The following is an 18,547-nucleotide window of genomic DNA, read 5'->3' on the forward strand; positions in this document are numbered from 1 at the left end:
GTGTAAGAATCTCCCAGTGATGTGGTTTCATTTGTGTGGTTTTGCCTTGCATCTTTGCCATGATGAGCGTTTCCGATATCTTTCTCTGTTGAGATTGTTGCATTTAGATGGGAAGGAGTATGCATATATATATCCCTCATCTGGCCGTTTACCACTCCAATCGCATCAATCAATTTTTGCGCGATATGTCTTTTTCTGTTGTTGATATATATATTTTTTTGTCTGGGGCGAGATCCAGGATCTTGTGATATAGATCGTCTCGATGTCGATGGACGAGAATGCCATAGAGTGCATCTCACTGGGAGTTACAATCCAAACCCCTAATCCTTTTTGAAAGATGGTGTTGATCGGCAGCAGGATGCGGTTTGGCTGGGGAACTTTTCACTTCAAGTTTTGTGGTTCCATCCCCTGGGTTTAGGGATGGATGACCACATCTTTATCAAATTAATAGGACTTGAAAATGCAAATACATTCGAAGAATTCGAGCAATGCAGGAATGCTGAAAAAGCAGACAGAAATAACGTAGTATGTAGTAAGTGGATGGGGTAGGATCTTTGTTTTTTCTTGTTTTTTTTTTTCAAAAAGCGTACTAGTATCAAGAGGGACTAAGAGAGAACTGGGGAAAAAAACACCTAACTACGGGGGATTGCTGGGTTAAATAAAGAGAGGTTCAGATAACTTAACTTAGTATAACTACTACTAACTTGGTAGCATAAAACTTGGGTATTCACCGGGACTATCAACAACCCATGTTGAAGAGTTCAGCCTGCCTCTAACTTTACCCCCCCACCCCCCCCCAGGCACTTGTTACTACTACTACTACTACTACTACTACTACTACTACTACTACTACTACTACTACTACTACTACTACTACTACTACTACTACTACTACTACTACGTCGTCAAGAGTACGCAATCCTCATCTCCCCTTCAAACAAGGAAACCCTTTGAACCAAGACCCCACCGAATCCTTTATCCCCAATCGCCCCCGCCAAAAGCGCCCAGGGGGTGCGGACGAAAAACCCCCATCCCATAACGGTGGTGATGATGATGATGATGGTGTGGGCGGTGCAGAGGGCGAGGACGGGGAGGGCGGACGGGTCTCCAGAGGTGAAGCCCAGGGTTGCTACAATCACGAGGGCTGTTTTTAAAGGCGGAAGTAGGTTTGAGCCATGTCGTCGTGGTGGTTGATTTCCGAGCGAATCCTGAGACTCTGTCCATCATCGAGGAACTTGCTTTGATGCAGTCTACAAAGTAGCAGCAAAGCTATACCTCTCTCATCTCGTAGGGGATCAGGTAGAGTAGGTAGGGCTAGGGTGTATTGTGAGTATGGTAAGTATGGTCCTGTATTGTATAGTTCATACGTGTAACTTATCGAATTCTCCGGGGTCGTTCTCAATGGAGGAGGCATCGAACAGGGGATTCAACTAACTTGTCCTACTGATGCAGACATCAGACACTAAGATAAAGACAACATAGCCAGCTGTTCCACCTCTTAATCACCGTACCAGCCCTGCAATTGACCAACGTCGCTATTCCAGAGTCTAACCTTGATGAAGCTATCGACTTTCTAGTACTTGTGTCTACAGGATATAAACTATTTGCTAACGATTAAGAACTTATGACTACGATGAAAAACAACTCGAGCCCCACTGTCAATACACCACCCCTTCATCTCATCGCTCGAATCCATTTCTCAACCAGCTCCCTGCTTCCACCTTCTCCCATCGATACAGTCTCTCCAATCAACGACACTTCTCCCTCCACCTCGCCGCAACTCCACCACAACTCCACCGCACAACACCTCAAAAACGAACGTCCACTCACAGGCGTATCTCCGTAACCTCCGTGCATGTCACAGACCCCTTTGTAGTCTGACCCGATTCTTCAGACTGGTATGCCTTCTTTTCCATGAAGAGCTGGTCGATGTTTTCCAGACTCATATTGGCCGTCTCAGGGTAGTAAAAGTAGATGATCTAACCCACCCAATCACATTAGACTTGTTCTCAGGCAGAAGCCATCCTGCCACGAATGAGACGCAGTCAAACTCACCGGCACAAAGAGAAGATTGAAACACATGAAGATAAGGTACCCCTTCCATTCCAGGTCCTGGATGAGGACGGGGGCGATCATTGCGACGAAGAAATTCCACAGCCAATTTGCTGAGATACCGATGGCGGACCTAGAACCCGCGAGCAGTTCAAAAATAGCTTTTGGTTAGTCTTTCCCTCTGTTTCGCTTCCTGGGTATAGTTGGGGTTGGCAGGGTGCCACCAGCTGGAATGTGGTGGATCGGAGGCGGGGAATTTCGTACCCTTTGTTGCGGACATGCAGGGGAAGGATCTCCGGTCCGTACACCCACGGTATGCAGTTGATAGACGCTCCGAAGATGAGCATGAAGAGGAAGAAAAACGGCACTGACGCCGTGGCGGTTGGTCGCTCGAGATCGGTTCCTGGAAGGAGGAAAGTTAGCATCCCTGTTTGCTTCACCATTTCCCGAATCGGGCAGGACACGAGGAAACGCCGAGCTTCTTATTACCCTTAAATGATAGAAGAATGGAAATCAGTAGCATGCATAGGAATTGCCCGAACGATCCCCACATCATCGGGCCTCGACGTCCCAGGCGATCGGCGTAAAAAGTGGGATAAAAGGACCCTGGGGCGGATGATCAGCAATCTGTTCTGGTGGCGCAATGGTGAACTCGAGAAGAAAGACATACCTATGACAAACATGAGCTCAATGACTCCACCCAGCAATAAACTCAACTTGGCATCCAGGCCCACGTTGTATTGCAGGACTAAGGCGACAATGATTAGTAACATGTCACACCAACAGAAGATTCGTGTCCAGCATCCTACCAATTGTCGAGTAGGTCTAACAAAGTTAGCATTGATTTTGCTGCTTCTCAACTCGACCCACTCACAACAATCACATTGACACCTCCCATCTGGTTGATGAACTGCAGTCCATAGGCCAGCAAGACCCGGCGCCCGGTGTTGAGCTCATCCTTCTTGAAGATCTGAGACCACCTGTACTCCCCTCGGGCATTGTCAGCCTCGATGGCGCGGCGAATGCCTTCTGCCTCTTGAATGACCTTTGGGTCATCTGCCTGTCGATCATAGAAGTCGCAGAGCACGCGTAATGCAGCTTCCTCCTTTTTGTGGCGATACAACCATCGGGGGCTTTCTGGGAGTCTGGATCTAGTCAGGTTGACTGTGACAATAACCAAAAGACGTATGATCAACGAAAAGCTTACCCGAGAATAAGGACAGCCACTCCAACTGCGAGGAGTATCTGACAAGCAACTGGGAGTCTCCAACTGATGGAGCCGTCGACATAGCTCAAACCGTAGTCAAACCAATAAGCCACGCAGATGCCGATACTGACTGCAAGAGGCTGGCTACAGACGTACATTCCTCGTTTCCGTGCGTCGCACAATTCCGATTGATACACCGGCACAGCTGCTGTCATCACTCCAGTCCCAATGCCCGTGAAGAATCGGGTCACGAGTGTCTGAGTCCTGGAAAATGAACATGTCTGAGCCGCGCCGCCAATCTGCACCAGAAAAACGTGTCCATGTTAGCAGATCCCCGGTCACTGTATATGGAAACTTACACACCAGGATCACAGCCATCGAGAACCACATCGACCTTCGAAACCCGAGCTGGTCACTTTGCAGGAACGAAATCACCGTCCCAAGCAGGCATCCTAGGTTGTATATACCCACTATGAATCCGACCATGGCCGAGCCAGGATGATCCACAACCTCAAGAAAATTCTCGTTAGAAACGATTCCCGAGTAAAGTCCCTGGTTATAACCTGCAAACCCCAAGTAACCAGTAAGCATACCGCGCCTGAAACGACTCACAGTCACACCTACCAAAGAGGACAAATGCTAGCTGGCAGGTGAACAAGATAGCCATGCGAAGGCCGAATCCTCGGCCATATATGTTAAGCTTAGCCATGATCCCCGTCAGATAGGAACGTGCAAGCTTGAGCAAACGCAGATGATCAGCACCACCGTCAATATCTCAGGCAGTATTTATACGTATGCAGCTTTGAAGTGGATTGCCATTGACGACAATAGTAAGGGGTGGCTCAACGCGGAGTCGACGGTGGATCCGGGACACATGGACTTGGTGCACAAGAGCTAGCGTAGCATGACGACTTGCTAGTCAACTTTCTTGGAGCAGGCCGCTAATCGGGTACTGATAGCTGAAGCCATACTAACCTATTGGGGGTCAATCGACCACCCTCCATACCAGAAGCTCGGCTCTCAACCGGGATTGCCACAAAAGTACGGCAGACAAGAGCTATAGATCGAGGACTCTAGAGTCAGACGACGACTATGGTGACATCCAGTAATTCTATCGGGTTGTCTCGTGCATTCTGTATCGGGGAGAAACCCTGCCTCACACATTCCTCATGGCTCACGGAAGGTTGATTTCCGCCTGGGAACCAGGTTATATGGGGACATACTCGCGTCCCCAGGGAGTGTAGAGTGTAACCAAAGATCACCAGCATAGTACCGTGATCGTAAGGCCAGCGTTGACGTTGTCCTTGCCGCGTTCTATCTTCGAACGATCAGGTGTAGAGCGAAGTTATACTCTGTTACTCGAGCAGGGTTTGTTTGCGCAGAGCAGCTGCCTATCCTCGGACCTTGGCAGCATCTTCCAAAGCCCAACGATAAGGTCAGAAATGCCCCTTGCCTGAATCACGCCTAGCGCTTGTACAGTTCGAGGGGCTTCTTCAGCTGTTAAACCTGGCAGTGTCAGGAGGTTAGCTTTTAGAGTCCCGGGGAGCGCTTTGGTAATAGCCAGGGGGTGATGTGCTGCTCTTGTATTACGTTGCGCGTTCAGGTTTGACGGCCTCGACAAGCTCGAAGCCTCGGATTCCTCCGAATTGATAGTATTAGTGCTGGGTTCAGACTCCAGAGGGGGGCCGAAGGAAGATCGAACTGGTTGAGGCGTTGTTTGAGACTCGTCTGCCCTCACGTGATGTTACCCCGAATTGGAAGGAGGTCCAAGTTGGGCAACAGCAGGGGCTTTCAATCCAACTTGATTACGATTACTATGAATTCCCCCTGTCTTACTATATATAGCGCGGTTTCCTTGGCCTGGAATGAGTCTTATTAGTTTCTTCGCCAAGTTAGGAGGAAGCTGAGGCCTCGGCTATATGTACAGTACATGTCCCGGACATCATATCCTTGTCCAAATGATCCCCAACTAACTCCCAACTAGTCACTATCATAGTAGTCACTTCCTTCGTCGTAGTAGTCACCGTATTGTCCGGCGAAAGCCGCTTCAACCCCATCGTCATCCTCGTCATCTTCATAGTCGTCCTCCTCCTGTTCCTCATCTGAATAGCCGGTTTTCTGCTCGGCAGCAGGATCCGAGACTTTCTCGGCTGGTTGTTCGGTTGTGGTAATGATGGGGACTGATGTGGAGGGCTGCACTGCTTGCTCTGCGGGTGCAGGCAATGAGGATGACATGACAGGCACAGGAGTAGAATTAGTGGCGAGTCCAGCTCGCCGAGTGGCCGCCTCGGGTTCGACACTAGCGCTGCGCCTAGACACCACACTCTGACTGCGGCTTTGGCTTCGACTAAGACTCTCGGCTTTGGCTTTCGAAGCCTCATCGTTGCCTCCTTCGTCGAAGAGAGAATCCAAGAGTCGATAATTGATCTTTTTACTGAACCCTCTGCGTTCCAACATGCGACGGGTCGCTTCGGCGGGGGTCGAAGCACGGGTGCTCCGTCCATCTCCATCTTCTGCGTCGCCTTCGAGGTAGGTGACATCTCCCAGTCGGCCTTTGCGGCGTTTTCTAGGCTTGGTGACTCGGCCGTCGGCACCCGGCTGAGATTCAGCCTCCGCCAAGGCGCGTTTCAGGGCTTTGGCCTGCTGTGCGCGCAGATAGTCTTTGTTTTCGTGGACCCAGATTCGCTCTTTGATCTCCACTTCAGCAGGAGAAAGTAAGCAATGGGCCACCTCGGGATCCGATTCGAACTCAGCAGCATCGATCTCTGCGCTATCGGACACGGTGGGCTTGGGCGGCATGAGGGTGCTCTCCACCATGTTGGAGCCCTGTGTTAGATAAGAAGCCATTTCGTTCTCGAGCGCCTCCTCAGACGCGATTTGTTCCGCCGATGGCGGAGGCAACTGGGGTCTCTTCCCTTTCGGGCGAACCGTGGCGGTGTCTTCTCCAAGCTCCGATGTCGCGTCACTTGCCACGGAGGCAGTCGACTGCCTTCTCTGATTTTGATCGGTAGCCATCAACGCCGGGTCGATGGGCAGATTAGGAATGGCGAAGCCATCGGAATCCACCCGCCTTGGCTGCTGGACTTCTGGTACATCACCCTCAATTTCTGCGGCGGTCTCAGCGGGTTTCCTCTTGAAGGACCGCGATGGTTTTCGTCCCTCTCGAGAGCGAGCAAAAGAGGGCGGGTCGTGCGCATTCTCCAATTGAACTGATCGAAACTGGTCCACGGTGAGCTCACCGCTCTCGGTCGAGCTAAACTCGTTGAGTCTTTGATTGATGGTGATCTCGGTCACCTTCACCACGTATACCACTTCTCGACACGTACGGCGGAAGTTGTTCATGCGGGCAGCAAGAATCAGTGCTGCACCACAAATACCAGCAGGGCGACGACCTGTAGTCATCCAATCTCTGTTCATGCGCTGCACAATGCGGACCGCCTCACTAGCAACCTGCATTGTGCTAGGCCCAAATTCCAGTTGTTTGGCAAATCTATATATCAAGCTCTCAGGATCAATGGGATTCATGAGGAAGATGGTGCCACCGAGACGTAGCTCCTCCAACAAAGCCTTGTATGTTCGGCCCAACTTGAAAACGTTCAGCATCAGCACATCGGCGAAATCGATGAGCATGACCGTGTTGCCGTCCTGTCGACGGCAGGCGATGTACAAACTGACAGCCGCAACCGTCTTGGTCCTGCGACCTTGGATGAAGTTCAGTCCGACCGCCAGCTTGAACACCTGCGTAGCAGCTTTTGAGGCACTCTCCGGAATCATCAAGGCGCGGGACAGCTGCGTAATATAACGGTTACCATTGGCTTCGGTAAGCTCACGGCTTTCAGAGGCGCCATGAAATCGACCAGGACCCGTGCTGCGGACGTGGGATTGGTCTTCGCCGACGAACGTTCCCTGCACGACGGCAGCACCCGAGGAGGTTTCACCGAAAGTGACTTCAGAGACAATGTTTGCCTCACTAATGACAGTACCACACCCGGAACAAACCTTCTGTCCGTCATCCTCTACGATCTGAGGGGCAGGGCAGCCCGGGTTGGGACAGGTAGTGGTCTTGGGATGGGTTGTCGGCCTGACAGGTTGAGGCCGGGAGATAGGCTGGGGACGCCTGATGGGAGTCGAGCTTGGTGGCTTGAGACTGGCCAGACGTCCCATTGAAGGCGCCCTCGGGCCACTTCGGGGCGGCATAGGCCGCATTCCAGGTCTTGGAACGGACATGACGGGTTAATGTATTCTTTGCAGGATTAGGCCTAATCGCGAAATGAGGCGTTTGGATTTGTGCAGTCGGAAATTGCGCCGGACGTTATACCATATGCATGTCTGAAGGCAGATAGATGTATGGCCCAGATGATCTGCGTGGGTTCCGAGCGGAAGCCGGGGTTCGGGAACCGACAGTATATGACGGGCAGCAAAGAAGAAATAAAAAAAAATTAATAAAGAACACTGGAGAGGATAAAGGGGTGAACGCGGGGTAAGTCAGCGCAGATCTCGCAGGGCACCAATTTCTGTGTCAGCCAGTTGCGATAATCCGAGGTGAGGAACAATCCTGCTGAAGATGATCCAAAGATCGCGACAAGAATCGACGTGTCGCTACGCGTCGCCAATAATTGAAGTCGCGATAAGTGGTTGTCTTATTGTAGGGATGAAGAAAAGGAGAGAGGAGGATGGACGGGGAAGAGAAGTGAGGTGAAATTTGCGACCGAGAGGACGCGGTGGCCCAGCGGAATGGTCACGTGCTATACTCACGCGTCGAGATCTCGAATGACACCCGTTCGATCCTCCCTCAACGCTTTCCGACACCCGCGGTTCTTTTCCACCGCAGACTACGGAGTCACCATTCTGGATCAGCATGTTCGCAATAGTATCAGCATGGCCTCAATGCGCTGAGCACACCGGAAAAAGAGCTTCTACTGAAGTAACGAGTTGAGGTACATAATCACTCAGTAGTTAGACTAGTGGGTTGGAGATCCGATCTTATCAGATCTCTACCCAATTCAAGCTTTTCGCCACTCAATCTGCCGCACCAGCTATCACTATTACTATTACTATTACTATGACTCTGGAGTAGACATTTACTCTTCTTTGAGAATGCGCAAGATATCATCTGACTTCTCTACTCGTCTTCATCGGCGATAGAGTTAGCTCGTGTGAGGAAGAGTCAATGGCAACAGCATGGACACTGACTTACATCATCTCCGGGTATCCGAGTGGAATGCGCGATTTGTGCGTTCTTGAGAGCTTCAGAATCTTCCGCGCACAAAACGCGCAAGGTTGCCTCTTTTCCCCACAGATGATTATAAATGATATCACTCGCCGTATTGAAGCTTCTCATATTAATAGGCATCTGTGTCTTCCCGGAATCCTTTCTCCATTTCAAATGCTCAGCTCCCCCTTACCTCACTTTTGTCCCCATTCATATCCACGACTAAGGGGCCAGGAACAATCAGAAAGTATCACGAATGGACTGACTCATTTCCTCACACCCCCTTGACCAGCCACAGAACATTCCTGGTCAACATTTTCCAAACCCTCAAGGGAGTTTAATCTCATCCCTTCAGCCACCTCGTGGTTGAATCATGTCGCAGCCCACTACCAACGGAGCCATCGCGCCCCGTGCGACCACCCCCGGACTCAGCGCCAGATCCCTGAGAAGCACATTCTTCGTCAGCAATATTCACTGTTCCTCCTGTGTCGCCTACATTGATGAAGTCCTGTCCGAGATCGACGGCGTGATCAAGGTCGATGTGTCCGTACTCACGCACGAAGTCCGCGTCATGCACACGGCAGGCGCGGAGCCACCCGACCTGGCCAGAGCGCTGATTGACGCTTCGTTTAATGTGCATCATTTTACGAGCTACGAGCCGAAGGGCTCCGTGGTAGCGGACTTTGATACGACCGCCTGGCTGCCCCGCGACTCGATTTTCTCAGCCAGCCAGCCCGGTGCGCACGCAACTTCGGCCCCAGGGACTCGACATCTCGAGAATTGCGATGCCTGTCGGCAGGAGGAGGCCGAAAGGCTCGCGGCTGGGGTCGACCTGTCGGATGGAGATTTGCGGTACCAGTCGACTTCGGACGTTGCCACCGATGGATTGAATGACAAGATAGCCGGGCGCGTGTCCCAGCGGCAGGTGCCTAGGACCTCAGCGGAGAATATAGCGACGCAGACATCATCAGCGCATGGCTCGTCACAACCTTCAGAAGAAAGATTCAAGGCGCGCGTGAGCATTGGCGGTATGAGCTGTGCTTCATGTGCGAACAGCATCACCAACGAAGTCAAACAGCTGGACTTCGTGGAGGACATCACCGTCAACCTGCTCACGAATAGTGCCGTGGTGGTCTTTGTCGGTCCGCAGGGGAATGTCGAGAAAATCGTTGGTCAGATCGAAGATATCGGGTTTGAAGCTTCTCTCGATGAGGTTCAGAGCCTTACTGTGGCTCCAAAACACAAAGAAGCCATACCGACTTACGTTGCAGAGGTTGCCATCACTGGCATGACCTGCGGCTCCTGCTCGGGCGCCATCACTCGCGGGCTCGAAGAGCTACCGTTCGTGCTAGAAGTCTCCATCAACCTCTTGACTCACAGTGGACGAGTTGAGTTCCAGGATCGTAAAAACATTGACGCTATTGTGGAAAAGATCGAAGACCTGGGGTACGATGCCTCTGTGAACAGTATCTCTCCCAAGGGCGCATGCCAAGAGAGCGAGATCGGCGAAGAAAGGACGGTTTCCGTTCATGTGGATGGCATGTTCTGTCACCATTGCCCGGAAAAGATCTTCAAAGCAGTTGAGGAGCTGCCCGATGTCAAGGTGCAGGGTGCTCTCTCCGTCAACAACCCGATCCTCACCGTGACCTACACGCCCAAACCACCCTCTCTCACCATCAGAACCATACTGCACACCATCGGGAAATCGCACGAATCGTTCACCGCTACCGTATACCACCCGCCCAGCGTGGAAGATCGATCTCGGGCGATGCAACGGCATGAACGACAGCGCCTACTCACTCGATTCGTCTTTGTTCTGATTGTAGCGATCCCCACGTTTTTGCTTGGCATCGTGTTCATGACGCTCGTCGCATCGGACAACCCGACGCGCAAGTATCTGGAGGAGCCGATGTGGGCTGGGGATGCGTCGCGCCTTGAGTGGGCGCTTTTCATCATGACTACTCCTGTCATGTTCTATGGTGCGGATATCTTTCATGTGCGAGCAATGAAGGAGATCTACTCGCTCTGGCGCCCTGGTAGTCGTGTGCCAATCCTGCGGAGATTCTACCGCTTTGGTAGCATGAACCTTTTGATTTCTGCTGGAACCATAGTGGCGTATGTCTCTTCCTTGGCTGTCCTTATCATGGATGCCTCCATGGGATCTTCGTCCAACACGCATAGTTCTACCTACTTCGACACAGTGGTATTCCTCACCATGTTCATCCTCGCTGGACGCTTCATGGAGGCCTACAGCAAGGCCAAGACGGGCGATGCAGTCACATCACTCGGAAAGCTACAACCAAGCGAAGCTGTGCTCAAATCAGACCAATCTACTGGGGACGGCGCAGAAGCAGGAGCCAAGGTAGACGACAGCAGCTACCAGCGGGTTAGCGTTGACATGCTGGAAATTGGCGATGTGGTCAGCATCCCCCACGGTGCCTCACCTCCAGCGGACGGAGTGGTAGTCGGAAATGGCTCTTATCAATTTGACGAGAGTTCCTTGACCGGAGAATCGAAGCCCGTGCACAAGTCCACGGGCGACTCTGTGTATACTGGCTCCGTCAATGTGGGACAACCCGTGGATGTCAGGGTCACTGCACTTGGCAGCTCTTCCATGCTGGACCAGATCATCGCGGTGGTGCGAGAAGGTCAGAGCCGGCGAGCGCCGCTGGAGAGAGTGGCAGACCTTTTGACTTCCCACTTCGTCCCGACTATCACCCTCATCGCCATCCTGACCTTCGTCATCTGGCTCTCGCTTGGACTATCTGGCACGCTCCCCGCAGATTACCTCGACGTCAGCCGCGGAGGGTGGACCTTCTGGAGTCTGGAATTCGCGATCGCCGTCTTCGTCGTCGCCTGCCCCTGTGGCCTTGCGCTGGCTGCTCCGACAGCGCTCTTCGTCGGCGGCGGCTTGGCAGCCCGCCAGGGAATCCTCGTCAAAGGCGGCGGCGAAGCCTTCCAAGAAGCGAGTCGCCTCGACGCCATCGTCTTCGACAAAACCGGCACTTTGACTGAAGGCGGCAGTTTACGGGTGACTGACCACGAAGAGCTCATCACCGACGACCCAGACCTCATGTCCATCGCCTGGACCGTCACCCGCAAGCTCGAAGAGAGCAGCAACCACCCCATCGCGCAGGCCATCGCAGCCTTCTGCCGCGAGCAATCCAACCTCGCCTGCAGCGTGGACGAAATCGAGGAACGCAGCGGCCAAGGCATGGTCGGCACCTTCACCATCACCACCACTAACCATAACAAGACGGAACACAAACAGTACGAAGCGGCCATCGGCAACCAACGCCTCCTCGACGCCCTCACAGCCACTCAGCCCGACGACAAAGCAGACCACAACACCCTCACCCACAAGCTCACCACCCACCAATCCGCCGGCAAATCCACCGCCATCCTCCTCCTTCGACGCATCACCCAGCCCACCACCACCAACAACAACAGCAACAACGCAAACCCACCATTCACCCCAGCCCTCCTCTTCGCCATAACCGACACCATCCGCCCCTCGGCCTCCCGCGTCATCAACGCCCTCCAACACCACAAAATCGCCGTCTACATGTGCACCGGCGACAACCCTACCACCGCCTTATCCGTCGCCTCGCAGCTCCACATCCCCGCCTCCCACGTGCGCGCCAACGTCACCCCCGCCGGCAAAGCAGACTTCATCCGCTCCATCCAAACCACCTCCAGCGCCAGCAGTCCCGACAGCAACAACCTGGAAGACGACCTCGAGGCCCAATCCCCCCCACCACGCGGACGCAAGATCGTCGCCTTCGTCGGCGACGGCATCAACGACTCCCCCGCGCTCACCACCGCAGACGTCAGCATCGCCCTCGCCACCGGCTCCGACGTGGCCATCAACTCCGCCAGCTTCATCCTCCTCAGCAACAACCTCGACACGATCCTGCAGCTGGTGCGCCTCAGCCGGCGGGTGTTCCGCCGCGTGAAGTGGAATTTCGCCTGGGCGTTGGTGTACAACTGCTGTTTGGTGCCCGTGGCGGCCGGGGTGTTTTATCCGATCGTGAGCGGGTATAAGGTGGTTGGTGATGATGACGGCCACCAGCAACAGAAAATGGCGACGCATTGGCGGTTGAGTCCTGTGTGGGCCTCGTTGGCGATGGCGTTGAGTAGTATTTCGGTGGTGTGTAGTAGTCTCGCGTTGGCGGTGGAGTGGAAGTTCAGGAGGAGGAAGTGATTTTAGGAACCAGGTAAACATGGCTCTGGGTTATGCATCTCGTTTTGAGTTGCGTCTGTATATTTGATGAATGAAGTTGATGTATGGAATATTTGGAGATTTTCTCTTGAAGCAAATTTGCTTGATGAGGGGAGCAGTAGGATATAGAACAATCTCAGTAGTATCTGGGGCGTCGTGATCTTGTGACTAGCATCAGAGTTTAATCTTTGTTTGCATACACACCTTGCTAATCAATGCCTTTTGAGAAGGGTACATATCTCTCAAATCTATCTCTACCTGATCTACTCCGTAGTATCCATAACACTCACTCCAGAACTTAACCACCAATACCCCAGCTCCAACCCGCCAAATCAGCTTCAGTGATAACCTGTCCAACATCCCAATACTGAATCAGACCAAATAACCAACCCGCTCTATCCGTCCTCGCCCCACACTTCAGCAATCTTCTTGCTCAACACCTTGGCAACCTTCTTCCGCGTCACAAGATTCTGCATTTGGTCCGACACCAAGCTCTCCCGCTCCTTTTCGCTGAGGGATTCGAATGCTTGGACAAACGCCTGCGGGGTCTGCCACCGACGCTGGATCTCCAAGGCCTTCTCACCAGTCACACCCCGGATGCACATGAGCATTTTCAAGAAGATATCGCGCAGGGTCAGGACGTCGGACTTGGACGTCAACGCTGAGAACGTGGAAAAAGTCACAGCAAAGGTAGTGCTCGGCTTCCCTGCTCGGAAGCGCTGAAGCGTATCGCGATACGACTCCGAGGAGGACAGTTGCCGGCTAGGAATCAAGGCGAGAGTGTGGGAGGGCGTTGCGCCGGATCCTGCACCATACATCTTCCGCAAGAGGTTAGTCATTCGCGCCAAGTAACGGATGGAGTCGTCGAGGTTTTTGGTTCGCTTCACAAAGTAGCCATTGACCACTTGCGTTGAAGTTATAGCCGAGACAACCATTTCATCGTACTTCATCGTGCTGGCTGGGTCTTGACTGAAGGTGAATTCTTCGATGAGGTAAATGACGTTTTTGATCCCGGAGCGGCGAAGACGGAACTTCTGTTCGTGGAACCGGCCATCCTTCATGGACCCGATCAGATCGTCGAGTCGTTTCCGCTCCACAATCCAGTCCAGCATCATCTCGTCGCCTTCCTCCCCGTACCGGGACAGGAAGGTCGGGTCGTGGAACTTCGCTACCCACATGACATCGCCTAGTTCTAGAGCGCGCACCTCTGGTGTGACTCCTTTCTTGCTGAGTTCATTAGCCAGGTAGTCCCTGTCTCTGGAAGACCGCACTTCACGCACGTCCAGGACCAGCTGAACCGTGAAGCTGTTTGGTGGGATTACAATGGGAGTCACCGTTCCTCCCGGAGCAGCATCAAATACATGACGGTCGTACTGCTGGTGAGGTTGTTTCTCAGTCTCGATGCTGGCTTGACGGGTTACCTGTGGTATAGCATTTCTAGGTGCGCGATCAGAAGTGACATTGCCCGCATCTGGTTGAGTCTAAATCCAACGTGTTAGAAAAGCAAGAGGAAATAGCAATCATAGAGACCAAGAAACTCACAGGCTCAGCACGGAAAGGCAGCGTGCTCTGAGTCGGGTCAGACGATACAGCCACCTTGATCCTCTTCGCAACTTCCCATCCTTCTTCAGTCAGGGCGTATTTTTTCAGTGGACGGCCATGATCATAGACAAGCTCTTTCTGAAGGAGAGTCTTCATCGAAGCCCATGCAGTGTGAAACTTGGATGAGTCACTTGGGGCTGTGAACGAGCTATCGCAATGTGACTGGGCTGCCTCAATTAGTTCTGCTTTTGTCATGCCCTGGGTCGCATGTTCGTCCAGTGTCGACAGAGCCAAGATGATCGCGTAAGGACCAGACCGCAGAGTCGGCACATATGGCTTGACTTTTCTAGGTTTTTTGGCTGGTTGTGCCTCTGTTATCCCTTCATCGGAGGTTCGCTTATTCCTGGCTGCTGTATTTTAGAACGAGTCTGTATCCAAAGAAGACGCAGAGGCAGATGACCGACATTTGTGGGGGTGCTCGGGCATGGGGAGGCCATTTTCCTCGCAGTATTCCTTGAGCTTCTCAGTCAAGCGATCGCACAGCTTCGGGCCCAGCCCGTTGAGCTGCTGAGCTTCGGACGGATGCTGAAAGACTAGTGGACAGGCTTTCATGGACTCATAGGCCTTCTTGTACCTATCAAAGCGTCAGTGTGTAACTACACCGACATGGAGATACAAGACGCTACGAACACGATGATGCCTTTGCTGTTGCGCTCTCGGGCTTGGTCGAGCCATTCTTTGATCCACCCCAACAGCAGGGGATTGGCGCAAGTATTGCTCATGATTCGGCAGAGCTAGTAGACCCCCATGGGCATACTCCGTACGGGGGCAGGCGAGTCTCAACAACACACCAATGACAGAGACAGGAAGAGATTGGGTCATGGTACCCACATCTTGTCAACAAGGACTGGGAAGATCTGGTGATGCGAAGTGACGTTGCGGCTTGAGGCCTCGCTTCCACAACGCGCCTGCCGAGCAAGACACGCGTATCGCCTCTTTGAGCGGTTCGCCACTTGTGGCTGATGTGTGATATAATTGCGGCGCAACTGTGGCGGTGCATATCACTTTTGGGTGTGCGCGGGCCATGATTGGCTATGCGGCTGACTATAGCACAATGTACCCGGCCTACCTTACTACTGAGTAATACGACAAGGCCAGTCTCAGTGTTTAATATGTCGCACAAGAGAGGGACCCAAGAGAGAGAAAAAGGCAATTGCCGGTGATAAATGTGGAGTAGACTTAATTACCGTGCATATATGTCAGTGAGATCCCACTAAAATAAACCCCCTGGGCGAGTGGATTACAGGAACACCAGTTCTCCGATCTGCCCGCTTGACTGGTTCATGCGATGACGTCGATTTTACCCACCTCCACCCCCCATCTCCTTCAAAACCCCTTTGACATGCGCCAACTCCCCCATCTTTCCTGTCTACAATGTACTGCATGCATGGTCTTCTCATGACCCCCCCATTTTCAGCATGTCTCTCCACGATCCCACCAACAATGCCCAACAGGTCTCCTATAGCACCAAGAACAGCCGCGAGGGCATTCTAGGCGCCGAACGCACGACTACTACTGCTCACGTATCTGGTCCAACTGATAGCCATATTCTGTCCAAAGTCGATCAGGATGAGAAGGGGCTCGCGCAGAGGGCTGGTGACACTGATAACGTCACGGACGTGGGATGGGACAAACCGCCGGAGCAGATTCACGAGCGCATTGTCTCAGGCTTGTCGAATGAAGACCTGTGGATGCTAATACGCCGATTTAATAAGGTAGCCATCATGGGATCATCTCAGCATAGCTCAAGGTACTGATTTTGACAGCAAATTTACTATGTCAAAGCTATGCCGGAGGCTCCCCTTCAAAGGCTAGACATGAACCGCGCGGAAGACGAGCAGTTTTCACCGGACAAACTGCGAGCAACCCTCGAGCGATTCTATACCACTATTGTTGTGTCCTTGACTGCATTTGTAAAGCATATTGCCAGACTACGTTCGTGGCGGGAGCGCGATCGGACAGCCGGGTTCTGCCTTGTAGGTTGATGTCTCAGGGTTGCCGTGAATATCGGCGACATGGAATGGCTCACAATTATAGGTTTATTTCGCTGCATGGATCCTTGACCTACTCGCGCCCACATTCTTCGCTTTTCTTTTGGTTCTGGTCGTTAGTCCTCAATCCCGGCAATTCTTGTTCCCTCCTGCGCCTATTCCGCTGGTAAGCACGGATACCGGGGGCATACAGAAGCCCAAAGCAGGGGTTCTGGGTTCACATGACAGTATCACGGGGGCTCCGGAGAAGATGAAGGGTGAGGCGGCTGAGAGAGAGGCTTCAAATCTCATCACCAGCGTCGCCAGTGTCGCCGTGGGCAGTGTGGCAGGGAAGCACGATCAGGGGACTCCCGAAGATGCACCTATCGAGTCTTCTGTGCCAGATGCCATGGAAATTGCTACCAGTGCAGCGGACGCACAGACAGCCGCCCACGGAGAGAGAACGGATGAGTCCCACGATAAGACCAAAGAGCCAATGAGGGATTCAGTGTACAACGGTGCGAACCTAGCCATGCGCATCCTTGCGGACATCATCGACACCTGGGAACGATTTGGTAAGTAAGTGCGCCCATCACCTTTGACTGCTTGAAGGTACATCGTAGCTGACACTCGGCAGTGCTCTGTCTCCCACACCCCCGTTCTCCATGATTACCCCATACCTCCGTCTGGCGAGCGTGCTCTCAGTAGGCTTTCTCACATCTCTCGTGGTTTCTGCCCACATGTTCGTCAAGATGAGCACCTTTGGCGTGGGTTTTGCTTTCTTCGGTGACCCCATCATCAGACGCGGAGTGGCGTACTTGAACCGTGAATACCCTCGCTGGGAGAAACTCCTCGAGCTCCAGAAGTATGACCTCATCCATCCATCCAATTACCATATCTGGCTGACAAGGATGTTATAGCTCCCTGCTCAAGGGTATTCCCACCAACGCCCAACTTACCCTAACTCTCCTCCGCATTGGCGAAGCCAACGGCGCTCCTCTTCCCCCTCCTCCATCCCATTCGCTTCACCACACCCCATCCCAACCTGCCCCCGTCCGCAACGAGGATATCAACCTGGACGCAACGGACGAAGAGATCAACGCAGCCATCGCCCCGACCCCGCAATCACTCGACACAAATGACACGCACGACCAACACGACATCCACCCGCACCCGCCAAAGAAGGGATTCGCAAGCCGTATGCTGGGCTTCTTCCGCGGGACAACCGCGACAGGTATTGAGAGCAAGCTGGCAGTCGACCGGGCCAAAGCCGCCGTCGGCTCCAAGCGGGCCAAGGGCCGTGTCGGCGTTCTTCGCAAGAAGGGCCAGATCACCCTGCCCTCGGGCCCCGTGCAATTCGACGGCCGCTACCGTGGCAAGCGCGGGGTGTTGGTCATCGATCAGTCCCAATCCCCGCCGCTGCTGTACTTCACTACCGACCAGTCGGTGCAGGTTAACGACCCCACGCTAGAGCGCCGCTCGAAGAGCTCCGTGCTCTTTTCCATGCCCGTCTCCGACATCCGCGAGATGCGCAAGGTCGGCGGCTTGGGCTGGAAGGGCAAACTGGTGACGGGCTGGGCGGTGGGCAGTAAGGAGGTGGTGGACGGGCTGAACCTGGTTGGCAAGCTGCCGACTCAAAACTACCAGCTCACAGCCATGAAGACGCGTGATCAGCTCTTCAACCGGCTCGTGGCTATTGATGGACAGGTCTGGGCGAGCTACTAGCCCCTCTCCCTCTACGTCTGGGCGTATCAAGTGCTAAGGTGTTTCTCTCTCTTTCCAGATTTGGAAATAAGTATTTCCCCCGGTATCCTGCCCTTCCCTTCCGTTTCGCAGACGAGTAGATGGAGAAATCGCCAGGGATAATTTTCGGGCGGGTTATAATCGAGCAAATTTCTGTGAAAAATCGGTGAAGCACAAGGGGGGGGGTTTTGTTTTTCAGGATTATGATATGCTTCGTTGTGATTTTTATTCGTGATCAATTTGGGCTTGATAGGAACGGAAATTTCAACTTGTATTGGTACATAGGCACTCTAATCACAACATGTCAATTTCTTCTATACACTCATCAGCCCATCATTCATCTCCTGGTGTTTATACTATCCAACTTGCCCGTAGATCCTCGATAGAACATTGCTGGTCTGTAAAATTGCTTGCATCTGACGGTCGACTTAAGTAAGAATTCTATTCTTCGCAGGCTCGCATCAACTCCGAGATTAGAACGCGGGGACTTGGCCCGATAAGTTTTGCTCCCTAAGTTTTAGATGCTGAGCTTCAGCATT

At 52.9% G+C, this 18,547-nt stretch overlaps 4 protein-coding genes across 4 annotated transcripts; 2 read left to right on the plus strand and 2 right to left on the minus strand.

Annotated features, from left to right (window-relative positions):
* Positions 1 to 1,573: 1,573 nt before the first annotated feature.
* BP01DRAFT_415794 (transcription factor TFIIIB subunit BRF1) lies at positions 1,574 to 7,905 on the minus strand. Its single transcript, XM_025579162.1, has 11 exons — positions 6,499 to 7,905; positions 5,590 to 6,468; positions 3,623 to 3,822; positions 3,260 to 3,558; positions 2,927 to 3,197; positions 2,862 to 2,877; positions 2,723 to 2,800; positions 2,527 to 2,658; positions 2,317 to 2,455; positions 2,056 to 2,185; positions 1,574 to 1,979 (listed from the first exon to the last, which is right to left on the minus strand). The coding sequence occupies exons 1-11, from the start codon at positions 7,484 to 7,486 to the stop codon at positions 1,827 to 1,829; spliced, it is 3,285 nt and encodes a 1,094-aa protein (XP_025431534.1). The 5' UTR covers positions 7,487 to 7,905; the 3' UTR covers positions 1,574 to 1,826.
* A 701-nt stretch (positions 7,906 to 8,606) lies between these two features.
* BP01DRAFT_356611 (putative copper resistance-associated P-type ATPase) lies at positions 8,607 to 12,850 on the plus strand. Its single transcript, XM_025574998.1, has one exon. It carries the CDS (start codon positions 8,845 to 8,847, stop codon positions 12,673 to 12,675), a length of 3,831 nt encoding a protein of 1,276 aa, XP_025431535.1. The 5' UTR covers positions 8,607 to 8,844; the 3' UTR covers positions 12,676 to 12,850.
* A 33-nt stretch (positions 12,851 to 12,883) lies between these two features.
* On the minus strand, positions 12,884 to 15,181 carry BP01DRAFT_423340 (crossover junction endonuclease MUS81). Its single transcript, XM_025579621.1, has 4 exons — positions 14,926 to 15,181; positions 14,700 to 14,869; positions 14,236 to 14,642; positions 12,884 to 14,174 (listed from the first exon to the last, which is right to left on the minus strand). Exons 1-4 carry the CDS (start codon positions 15,015 to 15,017, stop codon positions 13,089 to 13,091), a joined length of 1,755 nt encoding a protein of 584 aa, XP_025431536.1. The 5' UTR covers positions 15,018 to 15,181; the 3' UTR covers positions 12,884 to 13,088.
* Positions 15,182 to 15,538: 357 nt separating this feature from the next.
* BP01DRAFT_318858 (DUF3292 domain-containing protein) lies at positions 15,539 to 18,161 on the plus strand. Its single transcript, XM_025572652.1, has 5 exons — positions 15,539 to 16,010; positions 16,062 to 16,271; positions 16,333 to 16,844; positions 16,903 to 17,130; positions 17,186 to 18,161. The coding sequence occupies exons 1-5, from the start codon at positions 15,714 to 15,716 to the stop codon at positions 17,988 to 17,990; spliced, it is 2,052 nt and encodes a 683-aa protein (XP_025431537.1). The 5' UTR covers positions 15,539 to 15,713; the 3' UTR covers positions 17,991 to 18,161.
* Positions 18,162 to 18,547: the final 386 nt, after the last annotated feature.

This window comes from Aspergillus saccharolyticus, assembly GCF_003184585.1.
Source record: "Aspergillus saccharolyticus JOP 1030-1 unplaced genomic scaffold BP01scaffold_14, whole genome shotgun sequence".
Lineage (NCBI taxonomy): Eukaryota > Fungi > Ascomycota > Eurotiomycetes > Eurotiales > Aspergillaceae > Aspergillus > Aspergillus saccharolyticus.

What these genes read in the sequence shown, in the direction of transcription:
- BP01DRAFT_415794 (XM_025579162.1), bottom strand. Translation starts at nt 7,486, where the DNA reads ATGTCCGTTCCAAGACCTGGAATGCGGCCTATGCCGCCCCGAAGTGGC. An exon ending in TCTCGATGGCTGTGATCCTG is followed by an intron (nt 3,559 to 3,622) that starts GTGTGTAAGTTT and finishes TTTCTGGTGCAG; the next exon opens with ATTGGCGGCGCGGCTCAGAC. An exon ending in TCAATCTTCTCTTTGTGCCG is followed by an intron (nt 1,980 to 2,055) that starts GTGAGTTTGACT and finishes TGGGTGGGTTAG; the next exon opens with ATCATCTACTTTTACTACCC.
- BP01DRAFT_356611 (XM_025574998.1), top strand. Translation starts at nt 8,845, where the DNA reads ATGTCGCAGCCCACTACCAACGGAGCCATCGCGCCCCGTGCGACCACC.
- BP01DRAFT_423340 (XM_025579621.1), bottom strand. Translation starts at nt 15,017, where the DNA reads ATGAGCAATACTTGCGCCAATCCCCTGCTGTTGGGGTGGATCAAAGAA. An exon ending in GCCCGAGCACCCCCACAAAT is followed by an intron (nt 14,643 to 14,699) that starts GTCGGTCATCTG and finishes AAAATACAGCAG; the next exon opens with CCAGGAATAAGCGAACCTCC. An exon ending in TGCCTTTCCGTGCTGAGCCT is followed by an intron (nt 14,175 to 14,235) that starts GTGAGTTTCTTG and finishes CGTTGGATTTAG; the next exon opens with ACTCAACCAGATGCGGGCAA.
- BP01DRAFT_318858 (XM_025572652.1), top strand. Translation starts at nt 15,714, where the DNA reads ATGTCTCTCCACGATCCCACCAACAATGCCCAACAGGTCTCCTATAGC. An exon ending in TAATACGCCGATTTAATAAG is followed by an intron (nt 16,011 to 16,061) that starts GTAGCCATCATG and finishes TGATTTTGACAG; the next exon opens with CAAATTTACTATGTCAAAGC. An exon ending in AAACTCCTCGAGCTCCAGAA is followed by an intron (nt 17,131 to 17,185) that starts GTATGACCTCAT and finishes AGGATGTTATAG; the next exon opens with CTCCCTGCTCAAGGGTATTC.